Genomic DNA, 17,967 nt, shown 5'->3' with positions numbered 1-17,967 from the left:
ATGCCTATCCTGAAATTTCAGTCAAGTGTGATGCTTGGTGATTTATGCATCTAGTATGAGATGTTTGAGAAAAAAATTCCAAGGATATTATTTGCCAAAGACAGACATACAAACTTACATGCACGCACACACACACATGTGCACACAAAAAAAACGCACACACATCCTTGGATATACTATTTTCCATTTAAATATTTTGCAAGCATCATAGTCATGTACTAAAAGTTAAAACTGTGGTTCCCGAGTCTCCATAATTAAATATGAAGTCTACCTAAACAAATTGACAATGAAAGTTATGCTGCAATACTGCAGAAGTTTTGTCCTTAGTCAAGTTTTGAAGGTGAATGGGTATAACAGCCAAAAGGATTTGGATATCTAAAGTTTGGCATCACAGGTTTGTATATTGTTGTAGTTTGCTTGTACTTCTATAGGAAGCTTTAGTTGAACTTATTGAAAGTCTTATGATGTTTATATACGTTTGTAAGTTTCAAATTGGTGTGGCTTTGATAATAAAGAATGGAGACAGCATGCACACTAATAATAAACTTTTAACTCAGAATCTTGAGCCTAATAGGAACCGCATATTTTTTTATAAAAATAAACTTTTGAAGCATCTACACATATGTAGAAGTCTTTATCACAAAACCTATTGTGTGCAAGTGGAGAAAGGTGAAAAACTTGATAAAAATTGTTAAGGGTCTTTATGGTGCAGAAAGAAGCTGCTAAGAATCTATTCCCTGTTGCTTCCTAGCACTGCTTCAAATGAAATTCTTTTTTCTAAGAGAACTAGGCCTGCTATCCCTCCAATCACTAAATTAATGAAGAACACTGAGAGAGGAACACATAAACCCAGTAAGGGCAGAACAAAAGTTTTTCTAGTTCGCTCACTTGGGATAGGCTGCATATAAGACCAACATGGGAGCACCTCAACTTCTTCAAGGAGAAACTTTGAAAAGAGATGAGGCAAAGCACAGTAGGACCCCAAGTGATAATGACTTCCTAGATTTGAGGATGAACACGTTGTGGCTGGTATTTCTTGGTCCTACTGTAACGCTGTAAGTGATAAAGGCAGTACCCTAAAGAATCAATGTATGGATTCTGCCCAGATTATTTTCAGTTTGACTTGATACTTCAAACTTTATACTTTTTTTTTCATACTAGATAGGGCATGATATCAGTTCTGAATGAATAAAGAACCCATTTTGATGCATTAGCATCATAGTTGAATGCTGAAGAGTTTAGTAGTACATATATTGAATATGTACAATGTTGCTTTTTGGAAAGAAACCTGGTGCATCTTATAATGATTCTGGAAAAGATTTGTTATTTTCTTTACTTGCAAACTGTAAACACATTTTGATAGAATTTTATACAGGCTCTTCTCAAATGTTTAACAGTGATGCTTAGGGAGACTGTGACTTGAAGAAATGATGCACCTAATGTTTGAGATTACTTTTCTGATTTGAAATGACCATATAGATGACGAATTCTGACAATGTCATGGAGCTCCTTCCGTTACATTTCTTCTTGCTTTGTCAGAAATCAAAAGGGTTGTATATGGCCATGGTCGATGCTGATTCTAAAACCTTACCATTGTTTTCAGTTCAAGTATACAAGTTATGAGATCATAAGCAATGTTGCATATAGATATAGGGTTCTCTGCTTCTTTAATCAACCCTGCTCTCCTCTTTGAAGAATCAAGGTGTAGGGAAAAGTGGAAAGGGCTGTATTTGCATTGCCGAGCTGCTAATTGTGCTTTCTACTCTATGCTATATTTTCTATGATATGTATTTTTGAGGGAAAAAATGATGCTATATTTTCTATGATATACAATTTTTAAGGAAAAAAATTATGTAAGTAAACTTTAGGTGGTTCAACAGTAAAAAGCGTATGGTTTTATTTGCATGGATTAGCTTCACATTGATATTCTGTTTCAGAACAAAGGAAAGTTCAACAGCTGACTCACAGGATATGTTTATTTTCTTTATTGATGGAAAGTTTGTAGGTGTGTCACACTCAATGCAGACAAACTTGCAGTTGCATAAAAAAATCTAATTGACACTAGGGGCATCAGTAGTAGCAATTCAATTGGTTGGACATTGCATATTAATAGTGTGGCAAAGATAGTTCGGTTCCGAGCAGTGTCAAACAGATAACAGGAAGGGTGAACAAATGTGAGAGAGTTAATGTGTCCAGGTCAATTTGATCCATGCTCACATGGCTATAATCTAGTGTGACAAGTGAATTAAATGTCTGTATATGTATTGTACTGATTTTAGAGTCAGTGGTGTGAATGGATATGCAGAAACAAAACATATAAATTATTTTCATCATTCAATAGCTGCAAAGTAATGAAAAACAATACATATTACATCATATTTTAATATATGGATTCAAGAAAACAAATTTCAAAATAACTTATGTATAAAAAAAGGTACAGAAAGCTCTAGATGCATTAACAGAAAAATTTCCACTCAAATCAGAGAATGACACAAAATCTAAAAAATCAGACAAGAATGAAAAAGTTTACCTCGTTCCATAATTTTCCTTGCGCAAGACGTGGATAGAGAGGTGCCTTCGGATATGCAAAACTAACAGTATTGGAAATTGCCAACAACTTTGGCTGTAACACAAGTAAGAATAGTCAGTGCCAAGTGGCATGTAATAAACTGATCGTGATGGATTTAAATTTATTTACAACTTATAAATTTTATCTCAAATTAGACTAAATAAATTTACAGACAACTGAAAAAGAATGGTCAGATCCAATTTCATCTGCATGGCAATGTTATTTTTTCCCTAGTCAAATTACTTTCTTCAATATCAAGCACATTTTGTATTGGATAAAATGGGAAATTATTTAGGCAGCCTTCTTTAACATAACTTTGGAAATGGATGGCCTTGAGTGGAATAATTAAGTCATAAATTCAGAAAATAATATTAATTATGTCCTTATTGCTACCAAAAAGTTAAGAAAAGCACAACTTACCGTGCAAACTAGCTGAATATAAAATTATAGAGCACAAATAGAACAAAGAGTTGTAAGCGTACTGTTGATGTCTCTTTTGTACACAACCAAACACAGAATAAAATACCCAGAGGTATCTTATCCTCTCTTGAATAAAGTTCCCGAATGCTGAAGATATCGCAAAAGGATCAATCGGAGGAACTTCAAGGTTCTGTTATGTAGGTTCTCTACTCGTGGATAAGCACCAGTGGTCATTGTGTTTGCTGTTTTAGAAGGGGCCTTACGTACTTTCTGGGAAAGCTTGTTCTTGCAACTACTTTTCAATGAGGAAACTGGATTCTCCTAATACTAACTGATGTTTCAAAAAAAGGGCAAAAGATAATGGTTTTAAGGAGATGAGACTAAATTAAACCTAAGAATGACTCAATGAGGACTGGTCTTGATAAAACTCTACCAATTTCAGTATTGCCAAAAGATTACAACTCCACTGGAATTGGTGCGATCTTCTAAGGGGATTCAATGATTTTCAAATCATCAATGGGATAGATACTATCACTAAGATACATATCAATATCTCCAATAATGATTGAACTCTTAACAATCTTAATATTTCCAGTTGACCACACAGGGCGTACTTACAATCAGTAAGGAGCTAGTGGTTTGGATTATGAGTTTTACCAAAGATCAAACACAACATTCGCCCTTCAATCTTAAAACTTAAATGCTATCTCTACTAAGAGTGATTCAAGAAGATAAACAACCATGAAAATAGCCACAAGGATTGCAATAAAACACCATAACTTCAATATTTCATTGATCTCGTAGCCAAGTAAAACAACAATTGTTCAAATTTCTCTCTTCACTACTTATTTCTCTGCCGCTAACAATAGTAAACTTATTTCTCTTTTCTCTGACTCTAACTCTCTAACTCTTTAAAATGAAATGAGTGAGGGCTTATATAGCACTCTCAAATACAATGAACGGCCTGGATCAAAAGAAGATCAATGGCTGAGATTTTGACACCTAAACCCTAATTAGGGTTTGTTACAAAAAAGACTCCATTTAGATAAACATAATTAATCCATAGCCAATAGAAATTGGAACAAATAACAACGAAATATAGTCCAATGGGAATAAAGTTGCCACATCATCTTATAACAACTTTTCATCTAGAATTTTGTTCCCTTTTCTATGTTCTTTTCTAGCATATTCAATGAATCTGGACGTAATCCCCTCAATCTCAGCAACAGGAATCTCATGAAGATTCTTCATTCGTTCTTCTAAGTGGAGAACTTGATCAAAAGCTGTGAGAAGGGTCGTCTCCCATCCAGGCTCTAGCTCTTTTGTTTTCTCGATCAGGAACATAGTAGCATACATCTGATCTTGCTGCCTTTCTGTGACCATGCTCTCTTCCTTGCAAAAAATGATCTTGATCCTATCTTCCAACTCTTGGACATCTACATCAGTCTCGATCTCTATCCTTCTGTCAAGGATTGTACACAATACATCAAACACCTTGTCTTGAATAGGGTGAATAGTGCCTACAACTCGGCTGCATCTGGTATTGATGTCTTCGAAAAGAACTTCCTTCATCTGGAGTAAAGTTGACCATTGCAGAAGGCTATGGGTTCCTCCATCCATTATCTTCTCTTGTGCTAAAATCTGTCTTGGTGTCCTTCTTATCACTTGCAAGACCGGGATGACAACATCTTTAGTGTGAGTGAATGCATCCACAGTTATCAATAGATTATGAATGATCTCAAGGACCTGGATAGCCCGATGGACTGTCTTCATCATTCTTGTTACAAATTCAATGGCTACCTTGTAAGATTCATCAATCCAAGAACCCATGAGTTGGGCTAAGTTCTTCATCCTTTCGGCCTCATTTACTGATTCTAGAGGAAGTGCATGCAAAGGTGATACTGCTAGATCTTGTCGTCTCAATGGCCGACTAAGGTGACTAAAGTAATTCCTCCAAGCACTAACCTCCCTTTGTAGCTTCTTATTCTTTTCCATTTCTTCTTTGAGTTTGTCATTAAGTGCCCTCACTAAATCAATTGTTTCTTCCATGGCTTGCTCGGAGGTAAGTGGACCAAGATCAAATGTCTCTAGATCATATTCCTCTGCTAGAATCTCATCCTCATACTTGTCCACTACTGGTGTGGCCACCTATATCTTCCTGGATCCCATATCATCTCTAATTACCTTTGACATTTTTGTAGCCTTCTTCTTTTCAATATCTTCATGGGAATTTCCTATGAGACTTTCCAAGTTGAATACTTGTTCTTCCTCTTCAACCACAACTACCCTCATTAGCCTTTCTTTTAGCCAATCTGGAATGGAAGACTTTCTTTCACTTACCTGTATTTCCTTAGGCAAAGGTTTATCTTCTCTGAAAGGAGATGTTGCTTCATCATCATTCTTTTCTTCTTGTTGTTCATTAGCACCAACCTGGAGAGATTGACTCAATGAATGCTGAGGTGTTTGTCCTTTACCTTGTTTATCATGTTGTACCATGGATTCCATAGACTCATCAATTTCATACACTATATGTCTTTGATCTTCTCCCTGACTTATCTCTTTTTCATGCCTAGAAGACGTACTCGGTGGACAATCAGGATTCACTTTTTGTTTCTTCTTGGAAGGTTCTCTCTTCTCAGGTCCTTCCTTTCTCTTCGATCCCTTGGAATGAGAAGCATTCTCACTCACACTTGCTTCTCCTTCTTCAGTTCTTGTTTCCAAGGTGAATGTCATGGCTACATTCTGCTCCTTCAATTTTTGATGTTGTACGTCCACCCATCTGCGAGTGCAATTTAACACAGGATCCATTAATGCTCTTAGGTCTGTAACTTTTGGCTCATTCCAATCTATCTTCACTTCTTTATCTTCCTTCTCATAGGACGATTGGAGATATCTACCACTGTCCTGGGCTTGATTGGCTACTCTATAAACCTTACATTTCCTGATGAAATCCAAGGGTAATCTGGAATGCATCTTTCTTTTCACCTCCATATCATCCAGAAGTCCTCTAATTGAAACTCATGCTTGTATTTCTTCCCAACTGTCTCTTCCATGTGACCATGAGGGTCAAAATTCTCCCTTGAGGCAAAGGATGTGAATGAATATAGAGATAAATCCTTCTTTGCATCCTCCGCGACTTGAGAATTAGAACACACTTCAATTGAATTCCCTAGTAGAATGGGTACGGGGATACCATTTCCGTGCTTATGTCTTGATGCTTTAGCATAAGCTGCCAACTGTCTAGTCACCTCAAGTAATATTATTCTGTCCGTAGGATACCTTGGCAGCATATAGGGAGGTGAAGGACACCCATGGACCCTAATGTAGGTGAATTTTGGAAATTGAATGAACCATGCACCATGCTTCTTCACGAGCTCTTGTGCCTCCGGAGACAGCCGGTGATGAATCCCTCCTTGCAATGTCCTGGTGATATAGATCATGAAGGTGTCATTGATTAGCTTGTAGTCATTCCTTGGCAAATGAAGCAGTTGAACATAAGAATCACAAGCTCTTATTTCTCCGGGTCCTCTCCCAACAACTCCTCTGTGTGGTAGCCCTGCATACTCAAAACTTCTGACTAAGGAATATATAGCATATGAACTCATGTGGAATGATTTGGTAGGGGCTAGCCTCCTCAACTGCACGTCTAGGTTGTTGCTAATGATTCTAGCCCAATTGAGCATTCCTTTTCCTTGGACGATCACTTGTATGAAGAAGAAAATCCACTTGTCGAAGAAGAAGGCTTGAGAGGCACCAGTAACCCGATTGAGCATGGTTATCAGGTCCCTGAATTCTTCCTGGAAATCAATTTTGTGTGGCGTATTAGGTATCTTGTTCAAGTGAGGCCTACTCTTGAGTAACCAATTCTTGTTGATGAAGTTCAGACAGGTATCAAGATCATCTTCGTAGATAGACCTAGCTCTTTCCAAGCTCTTGTAGATCATATCTCTTGGCTCCGGGAGATGAAAAGCTTCACTTATAGCTTCTTCTGAGAGATAGGCTAAGACAATTCCATCCTTGGCTACAATCATCCTTGAATGTGAATCATAGTGTCAGGCACATTCAATCATCAGCTCGTGACATTTGACTGCGGGAGGGAAGCCTACGGCCTTGATGATGCCACTCTCAATTATCCTCTTGGCAACAGGTGACGGCTTGCCGATGTAGGGTGCTTCTCGAAACTTCTTCACATTGAAGTTTCCTAGATTGGTGTCTCCAATATTGCTCCACTTGGACACGATCCTGGTCTCCAAATCATCGTTCTTCTGATCTTCTTTGATGAGATCCTACCGGGTAGTGGATCCACTAGCCTTGGGGGTCGTCATTTGATACCTACAAAAGAGGTTTAAGTTAGGTTTGAGTATAATACCTCAAGATAGGAGATTTGAGACTTTTCAAAGAAATAAATAGATTACAATCTGAAAATAGTGTGATAAACCCTTAAAAATTATGAATTTTCAAATTGATAAGAATCAAATTGAAGACTTAACCTCACAAAGGATTGATGTAGAAAATTAAATCAAATCTTCAATATGCCTTCAAAATATGATTGTACATACCTTCTCCTTGATTTTTAGCTATCAACCTTGAAAAAATGGATAAAGGAAAATGGAGATCTGCTGAACGAAAGGTCTTTGATTTGAATTTCAGGTCCTCCCTTGGTGATTTTAGCCTTCAATCAGCCTTCAAGCATCCTTCAAAATCTGGAAATTCGCCTAAATCTGCTTAATTTCGCACCTCTAATTCTGCTTACTTGAAATTCGCATAGGAGAGAATGAATGAATGATTAATGATTTCACAAATACACCTTTCCTTTATAGGGCGCTTTCACCATTTGTCAAATAGGCCGACTTGGTAAATGTATAAATTAAATAAAATAAAACCTTTTACAAGCTGGCCGACTTAGCAATAAGAGTAAAAAATATGGTTTTGAGCACCAAAGTGTGAATTTTTGATCAAGTTAATTTCAAAGCCTAAAGGTCGATTTTGCCAATTTTAACAATTGCTTAATCAAGGCATATTTGCATTATTTATCAAAGATAAGGCTTAGTGAGTGATTTGAAATAGGAAAAAATGTGCCTTGAATAAATTCGCTTGTGGATTATTTAAAGAGACATAAATCTAGAAGATGTTTTCATAGTTACTAGAATGTTCATGGTATGAGAAAGGTTTGAATCACCCCAAGGAAGTTTGCTTGAATTTCTCACCTATGCTCATTAACCCCATCTATCAACACCTTCTCAACCTTGATTTATCACCACTTCATGCTCTTGTCGTCATGTCTTTGCAACTTGCCTTTGTCTTAGTCCAAACAAGGTGAAGAATAGGCATTTCCAAGGATTTTGCCCTGGACCCTTTGGAAGGGTCAGGAGCGATTTCCTTGATTTTGTCTCAATTGCCTCATTCTTTCACTCCAATTCCTCTTAAGGGTGAGCATATGCTAGCTTTAGTTCAACAAAGCCTAGGGATTCAATTTTTTAGCTTCCACCATGGGTAAATTAGGTGATCATGAAAATTTCGCTTTGGACCCTTTGGAAGGGTTAGGAGCGAAATTCATCTTTTAGGTAAAAATTCACCCTTCTTTCTTTCACAATCCCCTCTAAGGCAATCTATAAGCCCAATTCACCTTGACCACTGACTTGGCTCAACACAATCTTGGAGGAAACATGACATTTTGTGAATTTCGCTCTGGACCCTTTGGAAGGGTTAGGAGCGAAATTCATGTCTTAGGCTTGATTCTTCATCTCCTTCACTTCAATTCATCTTGCAAGGCTAGATAACATCATTCCAACCTTAATCGTGCCCTAGTAATCAAAGCCCTGACTTCACACAAGGAGGAAATAGGTAGTTTGAAGAATTTCACTATGGACCCTTTGGAAGGGTCAGGAGCGAAATTCATGTTTTGCTTGTCTTCTCACACTCAACTCCATTCCTTTCACTTTGTTTCCTCTAAACTTCCTCATTTGAATCCATTGCTCAACCTGGCAACATTTGCTTGATCCTCAAAAGGCTTGAAAAGGAAAATTCGCTCAAAAACCTAGCCAGGGACAGGACTTATCCAGAATTTCGCTCTGGACCCTTTGGAAGGGTCAGGAGCGAAATTCATGTTTTAGCTCAAAATTTGCATTTCTGGTGATCAAAAATCATTCAAAGGCAATCCAAAGGGTTTCTCTCACCTAGGTCTAGGCCTGACTTCAGACAAGATTTGGAGAAAAAGATGATTTTAGGGTTTTTCGCTCTGGACCCTTTGGAAGGGTCAGGAGCGAAAATCTTGTTTCGAGCTTATTTCTCCATCCTCTAAACCTCAATCAACTTTGAAAGGCAAGGAAACACTTCTCCACACTCATCCAAGCCATAAAAACCAAATTTTTGACTTAACCTGCAAGGAAAATAGGTATTTTTAGGAATTTCGCTTTGGACCCTTTGGAAGGGTCAGGAGCAAAAATCTTGGTTTTGCTCAATTCCTTCAAATTCATGGATGACTAGCAACTCAAAGTCATTCCTAGGCGCTCCTCCAATCTCAATCCATCTTGGTCTACACTAGCTTTGGCCTAAAATTGGGAAAAAAGGTGTTTTAGTGAAATTTCGCTCTGGACCCTTTGGAAGGGTCAAGAGCGAATTTCCTTTTCTAGGACAAAATCTCCACCTTTCATTGCTTTCAAACATTCCCTAAGGCAAGAACATGTCCATCTTCCTTCCAACATGCCTTGGATACTAAAAATTTGATCAAACAAGGAAGAAAAATCTTCATTGAGATTTTCGCTCTGGACCCTTTGGAAGGGTTAAGAGCGAAAATCTTGTTTTGAGCTTGATTCTTGATTCTTCCAACTCCAATCTTCTCTAGGAGGCAAACCTAGATCACTCTCCTTGCATCCACACCAAGGTCTTGACTTTATCTAAGGAGAAAATGAGTGTTTTCAAGAATTTCGCTCTAGACCCTTTGGAAGGGTCAGGAGCGAAAATCTTGTTTTAAGCTAAAACTCTTCATCTCTCCCAACTCTAATCACTCCCTAAGGCTAGAACATGTCAAACACCTCCAATCATGGCTTAAAAACTAAGAAGTTGGTCTGGACAAAGAAGAAATTGAGGTCTATAAGGATTTTCGCTCTGGACCCTTTAGAAGGGTCAGGAGCAAAAATCTCTATTCTTGGCTAGTTTCTCACTTCTTTCATCCCATTCTCCTTCAAAATTGATCAATTCAACTTCCTTCCATTGCAAACCAAGGCAATCCACCATCAAACTAGCTCTAGGCAAGGCTAACCTAGGTCTTAAGGCCAAAAAGAAGGCTAAATTGAGGATTTCGCTTTGGACCCTTTGGAAGGGTCAGAAACGAAATTCTCATTCTTGGTTGATTTCCACCATTTCAAATCCTTGACCCTCCTCTCCAAGGAAAACATGCATCAAAACCTTCTCAACTATGCCCCAAAAGTCAACAACCTTGGTCATATCTAAGAGCCAAGTGGAGGAAAAGTGGATTTCGCTCTGGACCCTTTGGAAGGGTCAGGAGCGAAATCTATGTCTTAGGTCAAAATCTTCATCCTTCCATGCTTCCAATCACCTCTTAGGCAAGAACGTATCAAAACCTTCACCCCATGTCTAAGAAACAAGGTTTTCAATGCAAACAAGGAGAAGAAAAGGTGATTTCTAAGAATTTCGCTTTGGACCCTTTGGAAGGGTCAGAAGCGAAATTCATGGTTTTGGCTCATTCTATACCTCAAACCTCCTTTCCTTGCCTTGGGTACAATTTTTCAAGACTTCTTCAATCATAATCAAGTGAATTTGCTCATTAATCCCTGAAATCACCACCTGAATCTCCCCTTGGCCACTGACTCTGCTTAATCGACTTTGTCTTGGAGGAAAACAGGACTCTGACACGAAAACTAACACTCCTGACCTACCCTGACTTGAGACCTTTCATCTCTTTCGCCCAATCTATCCATCTTCAATCTCCTGAAGGGTAAAACCCTTCTAAGACAACCCTAGGGCTCAAGGCAGACAACAAATGACTTCCTAAAACCAAGCTTCACTTAGCTTTGAAGGAAACCCTAATCTACCCAGCCTAGGCGGCCACTCACTCACTCAAAACACCTAGCAAGCAAAGAAAAAACCCTAGCTAAGGGAAAACAAAACCCAAGAAAAAAGAGGGGTTCCCCATCCTAATGGGGCGATGTGTGAAATGGTCATAGCACGTACCCAACAAGGTCAGTTTCTTTAAATGCAATTGTAGGGATTTTTTATTCAAGGGAAAGGATTCCATGGAATGGTTTTAGTCCTTACACAGCATTCATTCCTTAAGTAGTCTCACTCCAATGAAATTAGATTTTACACAAGTTTAATGATCAACAATAGTTGGGGCTGAATGTGTAAAATATCAAATTTTGTTGTGTGTAAATTCTTGGTATTTTGACTTTTCATATAGAATGTGCAGAGTGCTTACGCTGTTCCAGATTGAATCAATCAAGATTCTGTGAAATATCCAATTTCATGCAATGAGTATAATATTCTAACTGCTTTCTTACTTTTGCAGTTATAATAGATGTTGTCTTGGTTGGTATATCACCTTTACATGCTTCAATATTACTACTTTTCACAGACCACAGTCCTTGTAACTATGTACAACCACATGTTTAAGACAACAACAGGTGCATACAAATATGCGTCAATCGTACTTTTTTTAAAATTATGATAGATGCTGTCTTGCTTGGTATATCACCTTTACATGCTTTGATATTACTACTTTTCACAAGACCACAGTCCTTGTAACTAAATCTACATGATTAAGACAAAAATTACAGGTGCGTAGAAATATGTGTCAATGGTACTTTTTTTTAAATAAAATTTGCATAATATTGAAGGGTAGATTGCAGTATTCCCATGACAAATCATCTTCTTGATTGTTATGATTACAAGCACCTTATAGAAATTAAAAGGAAAAAATAACTAAACATGCCATAGAATACCGAGACTAAATTATATAAGTTAAACAGGTTTCCTGGGCTAAAATATCTTTTTGCTGACACTAAATTCAGATGTATGTAGATAATATGGTAAGAAAAAACAAATGACCAAATAAGTGACCCATAGCTTCATGTGTTGTTCGGACTTGTTCTAGATGAGAAGGCCATGTCATTTTCGGTTATGTGGACAAGCTGGTGTCCTTCCTTTGCTGTTCCACCCATGATCAACAGAGCTTGTAAAGTCGTTACAGGAGAATTATTTTGTTTTGGTCACCTTTTATGATTGGATATTGCTGAATGAGCTGACTGGTCACTGGGCAGCCTATCTGTAATAACCACCCTTGGTTACTACTAATTTTTTCATTTTTATTATAATCATATAGTGTTGATAATCTATCTTCCTCATGGAAGAAATAAAATGACCAACTGGTTAATATGTTTTAGTTCTTTACCTTTCTATTGGCATCGGTAGTTTAAATTCTGGCACCAATGAGAAGTGCTAGCCTCAAGCCTTACCCAATCTAGCAATGGCAGCAACTCTTTACCACTAGTTACGATCATACACTATATAGGACAATCTCCCTATATATAATGACATATTCCTTACCCTAGATGTATTCCTCAGGAGTTCATTCAAAATGACCCTACATATGTACCTCTTTTAAGGAATCACAGGCTCCATAGTTTGCATGATAAAATTTCATCTCTTTCATTAAGAATGGATTCATAGAAAACAACCCACCAAGTAAGGTAGACAAGTCAAGTAAAGAAATAATTATTGTTTACATCTCAAAGACTTATTAAAGAGACCACAAGCCGTGGCCAAAAGATACAGTTTCAATAACAAGCGGTAATTCTAATTTCTCAGAAGGGCTCCCAATAGTCAATAATATACTAGCTTAATTGGATATTCAATGAAGAATTACCACCCCAAATGAGGAAATAACTTAATAATTTATGAGTAAGGTACAGTGAGGGTAAAATTATTGTCATTTAAAATACATGGGATAGATGGAACAAAATACTGATCATTATGTGATTCCAACAAAAGTTCCTACTCACTTCTATTCAAAATGTGTATGTTTGATAAGTTAGTCTTACTATAGCCGTAAGTATCATATTTTATTACCTTTAGACACTTTCATTAAATTATACACCCTACTTAATCCTCACTAAATCATCACATGACTACAACATAAAATTTGTATCCAATTTGCATGACATAACCCTATGGTAATAAGGAATAGTCATAACTGACTAATAGCATCATCCTTAAAGACATCTACATGTAGTAAACAGCCAACCACAATCAATTATAATGCAAAAAGAGGCATTATCATACCACACTGTAACAAGCTTATCATATATTAAAAGGTCAAAAAATCTTAGCCAAAGATAATAGAATAATGACCCAATATCACTTCATTCCATTATTTATCATAATACTCACTAAATACAAAGAACCAAAGCTGCACATACGAGGGTCAAGGGTTACCTAGTACATAATATTCCCTTAGAAATTAATCACCTTCCAATAGTTGTATGCCAAGGTAATTACTAATTAGCAGAAACTTTCCTACGAAAGTCTTGAGTATCACAAACCCCAACCAAGCTATTTAGGTTCCCAAGCTAGATATCTATTAGTTGATAGTAAAAAATAAACAAAACAACCCTATAAATTCCAATTCAAAGGCCTAGTTAAAAAAATGGAAACAGCATCTATTGATGGACTATTAATAATATTCTTTATCAAAGGATTCTGCCTCAATATAGGAAAAAATAAGAATATGCCGTTCGGATTGAAGGCTAAGTTAGATGTTATCAAGATAAATGACAAGCAACAAGGAACATAATATGGTTTGGAAGTAAGATAACAATTACCAACCAATCTGTGTATCTTCTACAACAAATTTTTGATATAAATAAGTTAAACCATAGGAGATTTTTTGGACCAAAACATATCAAATCTCATCTCTGCAAATTTAATTGAAAATATAAAGAAAGTACATCAGAATCTGGCATTCGTATTCTACTATTTTCAAGTATAATAAAGCATAAACAGCGTACATCAGACAGTCCGCCTGAGAAAACTGCGAAAGCAAAATCAGCTCGTTGATTGATCAGCCGAAGCTTCAACTCTCCTTTGCCTGTATTTGTGTACTTGATGGTTGAATAATTTGCATATTGAAACTGCAAAAAAAAATGATTATTAAAGATTTTACTGAAACGCCATTTTTCTGCAAAAGCTCTATTCATTAATAAATCTCATAAGAATGCCTCCTAAGTTCCTAACATCCTATTATTCCAACATATATATTTCATTTCTTTATCAGTTTCTTCTCAATACAAATTATGTAGAACAAATAAAATGATGGCCTAACAAATATTACCTTAATAGGTGAAGAGCATAACAAAGGGATCTGACTATCATCTGGCCCACTTTGTGGGGTGCAAGTTGAAGCACTGAAATCATGACAAACTGATTAGTGGTATGTTCTTCACATCAAATCACTTTTATAAGCAATCTTTCATGCTAAATATAATACCTATAACAGAAATTTGAATCACAAACACACAATCTTTTGTATGTGTGTTATGATTGAATTTTTGGTTCACTCAATCTCCGGGATAAAATAAGGAAAAGTTGACAGACACAATCCTTTGGATTGGTAACAAGGGTCCATAATTGAACAAGTAATAAACTCCACAAGCATACTAAACATATAGATATGCGGTGATGTCAAGAGACACTAGAAGAAGTTCACTAAGAATATGAAATTGTACCAAAAAGAATTTTAAAGTCATTGATAAGGTGGGTGGCATTACCTCTATTTACATACCTCTAAACACATTACATATGTGTAGGCCAACCTAGAAAGCACTAACACAAATTACATATAAGGTGCAAGTTACACATCTATAAATGAAAATTACACAACCAAATGGTATACCAAAATTGATGATAACTCAGAACGACAAAATGGGTTTACAATTACACTCTAACATCCAACTAAAATATAGCTTGAAGGGCTAAAGGAAGTTGGCATCAATAAGCCCAACTTCCTAGGAGAAGATAGGTCTAAACATTGTAAGGAAGTTAAGTAGCGGAACAACTTCCTACACTAACCTTGAGAGGAGGGTAATGCAAAAACTTTTACAAATCGGTACAGCAATTACAAAAACTTAATAGAAATAGACATAATAACATGCATACCACAACTCAGTGATTTACGTGGGAAAAACCCTTTCGGGAAAAAAACCCCACACTCCAAAAGTAACTCAATATAATATTCAGCAATCAACAATAGATTACAATATACTTGCAGAGCAATCTCTTCACAGGAGTACCACTAATCAGAGACTCAAAGGTAACTCAATAGTCATAAGACTCTTACACACAAGCTCTATCTCACGCACCTCATATATAAGAGATATAATACAAAAAACAATCAAACAGTATTACAAAACTATGGGCTAAAACCACCCAATAAAGTAGAGCCGACCTTATCTCCATTCTAGATGCCCTATGACATGTCAAAACACACATCAACACATGTTCCTCCCTTTCATAGCTCATTTATGTGTCCAATGCAAATTATATTTCTTATTTTAAGAGCCAAACTTCCAAACACCATAACTTGTGAACCGTGCGTCTGATTGATGAACCGTTTGAAGCGCCAAAAAGCTCGCGAAGTGCTCTATCACCTCGTAACCCACTACGCTGGTTACGCCCACTTTTCCAAAAACGAAAACTTTAGTACCTTCAAAACTAGCTATGATCTTGAGACGAAAAAATTTACTAACATGCTTATCAAGCGAACTAGAAGCTTTGGGGAGAATTTCGCACCATTTCATGTTCAACCAAAAACTTATTATAAATAGCATGGATGAAAATCTTGGGAAAAAATCGAGAAAATCGCGATTTTTCCTAATTCAAACCCATAACCAATTTTATCACCTGTAAAATCGCAAAAGATTTTTTTGAAAAAATTGGCCCGAGTTTGACTGTTAAAATCGTTGAAAATCGCGATTTTCGAAGTGTAAAATCGTCAGGAAAAAGAAGAGGTAAATTTTTTTATTTTATAAAGCGCTTTAAGTTAGCCCTAAATACGTGAATATTTTTGCGCAGGTTAAGACGGCGACGGCAGTCCAGATTTCCTCCATGGCAACAGCGAGCAATTTTGCGATCTGCAACTATGGCATTTCCTCCCTCGATTTTGCGCGATCTGCAACTGTAACAGTAAGAGCATCCATGTAGTTTACAAGTTTACTGTTAAAACTTAATATATATTGTTTTCCATGTAGTTTAAGGGTTTTCCATGTATATTGTTAATATACATTGTTTTCCATGTAGTTTATAGGTTTACTGTTAATATATATTGTTTTCCTGCATGTATATTTCATAGTATATTGTTTACATAGTATATATAAAGTTATAAACTATTACATAATATATTTCATAGTATATTTCAAATAGTATACTGTTACATAATATATTTCATGTATAATTATGTAAACAGTATACTGTTTAAAATACACATGGAAAAGACAATTAAACTGTTAGTATACTGTAACCCCAAACTGTTGATATATATTGTTTTCCATGTATATTTCATTATTAGTATATTTTTATACTATTTCATTATTATTTATAATTATTAGTTTAATGGAACTATTTCATTATTATTAATAGTTTACTGAAGTCTTCTTTTATTAAAGTTGAAGTCTTCTTTTCAATAGTTTAATTGTGACTGTGTACAACCAAAATTTTCAAATAGTAAAGTAATGGCATAATATTAGACTGCGTATCTTAGAGTCTTAGACTGTGTATATTGTATATGAATATGATTTTTTATGTTGACTCTCTCTTTTGCTAGGTTTCTTTCAAATATTTATAAAAGACAATGGCTTCTTCATCTATTGGTCGTGGTAAAAAGAGGGATCCTTTGTGGAAACATGGCACACCAGGTGCAGTGGCAGGAGAGGTTATTTGTAACCATTGCACGAAAACTATGACCAGTGGCATATATCGACTCAAATATCACCTTGCAAAGATTCCTGGAAAGAATATTACGGCATGTGCCAATGTTCCTGAAGAGGTTCAGAGGGAGGCAAAAGCAAGACTTTCATGATATGACCAAAATAAGGCAAAAAAAAAGAGTACAGGAGAGGCAATGGCAGTCCCAATGACAGATATCAATTCTACAGGGTCCGAAAATATGCAATGACCCTCGATTAATAAATATACCCCGGGTACTTAAATTTGTCAAAGACACATTGATCATTGCCAATTAAAATAATAAAAACATGAATTGTTATTTGTAAATATTAATAAGGGATAAATAATAAGTATTATTATAAATCAAGTAAATAATAAATGATAAACCATTAATCATAAATTATTATATGTAAATAATAATAAATAACAAAGAATAATTATAATAAATACTAAATCATTAATCATAAAATATTTGTAAGTAAAATAAATAATAAATAATTATTATTATTATAAATCAAATCAATAATAAATAATAAATCATGATTATCTAAATAAGAGTAACTAGTAATAAATAATAAATAGAAAAAAATCATTAAAATATAAAATTAAGGTAGCGAATAATAAAAAGAAAACATTAACAAATAAAACCATCATTCATCGAATTATTCAAACAAATGAAGATAGATTAAAACACACATAGCAAATAAGGATCGATTAAAAACATAGCAAATATACCAAATCGTGACATTCCAAAAGTCACGCCCACGGGTCATGGCCGCCGAAGAAATATATATCGTCTGGCAAACACGAGAGGGAGGGAGGAAGAAAAGAGAGGAGGCGCAGAGGTGTGGAGGTACGAATTTCAAAAGTTCAATAAAACATTGCCATAAAACAAAGCCACACGATATAGGTTTGGGTAGTATACCCTGTAGCTCCAGCGTACAGGCAGGCACGTAAGAAAGACATCAACATTGTGAAAGCCTTCTCATTACCAGTAAACGGTGAAGGAAGAAGACCCCAGT

General features: G+C 36.0%; 1 protein-coding gene across 3 annotated transcripts in view; it reads right to left on the bottom strand.

Annotated features, from left to right (window-relative positions):
• The window catches only part of LOC131047897 (nucleotide pyrophosphatase/phosphodiesterase), a 139,854-nt gene that overhangs the window by 55,337 nt on the left and 66,550 nt on the right, over positions 1–17,967 (bottom strand). For all 3 annotated transcript variants that reach the window (XM_059218367.1, XM_059218366.1, XM_057981707.2), the window contains exons 4-6: positions 14,337–14,409; positions 14,014–14,136; positions 2,531–2,623 (exon numbers count right to left, since the gene is read on the bottom strand). In XM_059218367.1, coding sequence (XP_059074350.1) covers positions 2,531–2,623; positions 14,014–14,136; positions 14,337–14,409 — 289 coding nt within the window. The remainder of the gene's footprint in view (positions 1–2,530; positions 2,624–14,013; positions 14,137–14,336; positions 14,410–17,967) is intronic.

This window comes from Cryptomeria japonica, chromosome 3, assembly GCF_030272615.1.
Source record: "Cryptomeria japonica chromosome 3, Sugi_1.0, whole genome shotgun sequence".
Classification (NCBI taxonomy): domain Eukaryota; kingdom Viridiplantae; phylum Streptophyta; class Pinopsida; order Cupressales; family Cupressaceae; genus Cryptomeria; species Cryptomeria japonica.
Note: the sequence above shows the minus strand (reverse complement) of the source record. Positions and strands in the feature narration are given on the sequence as shown.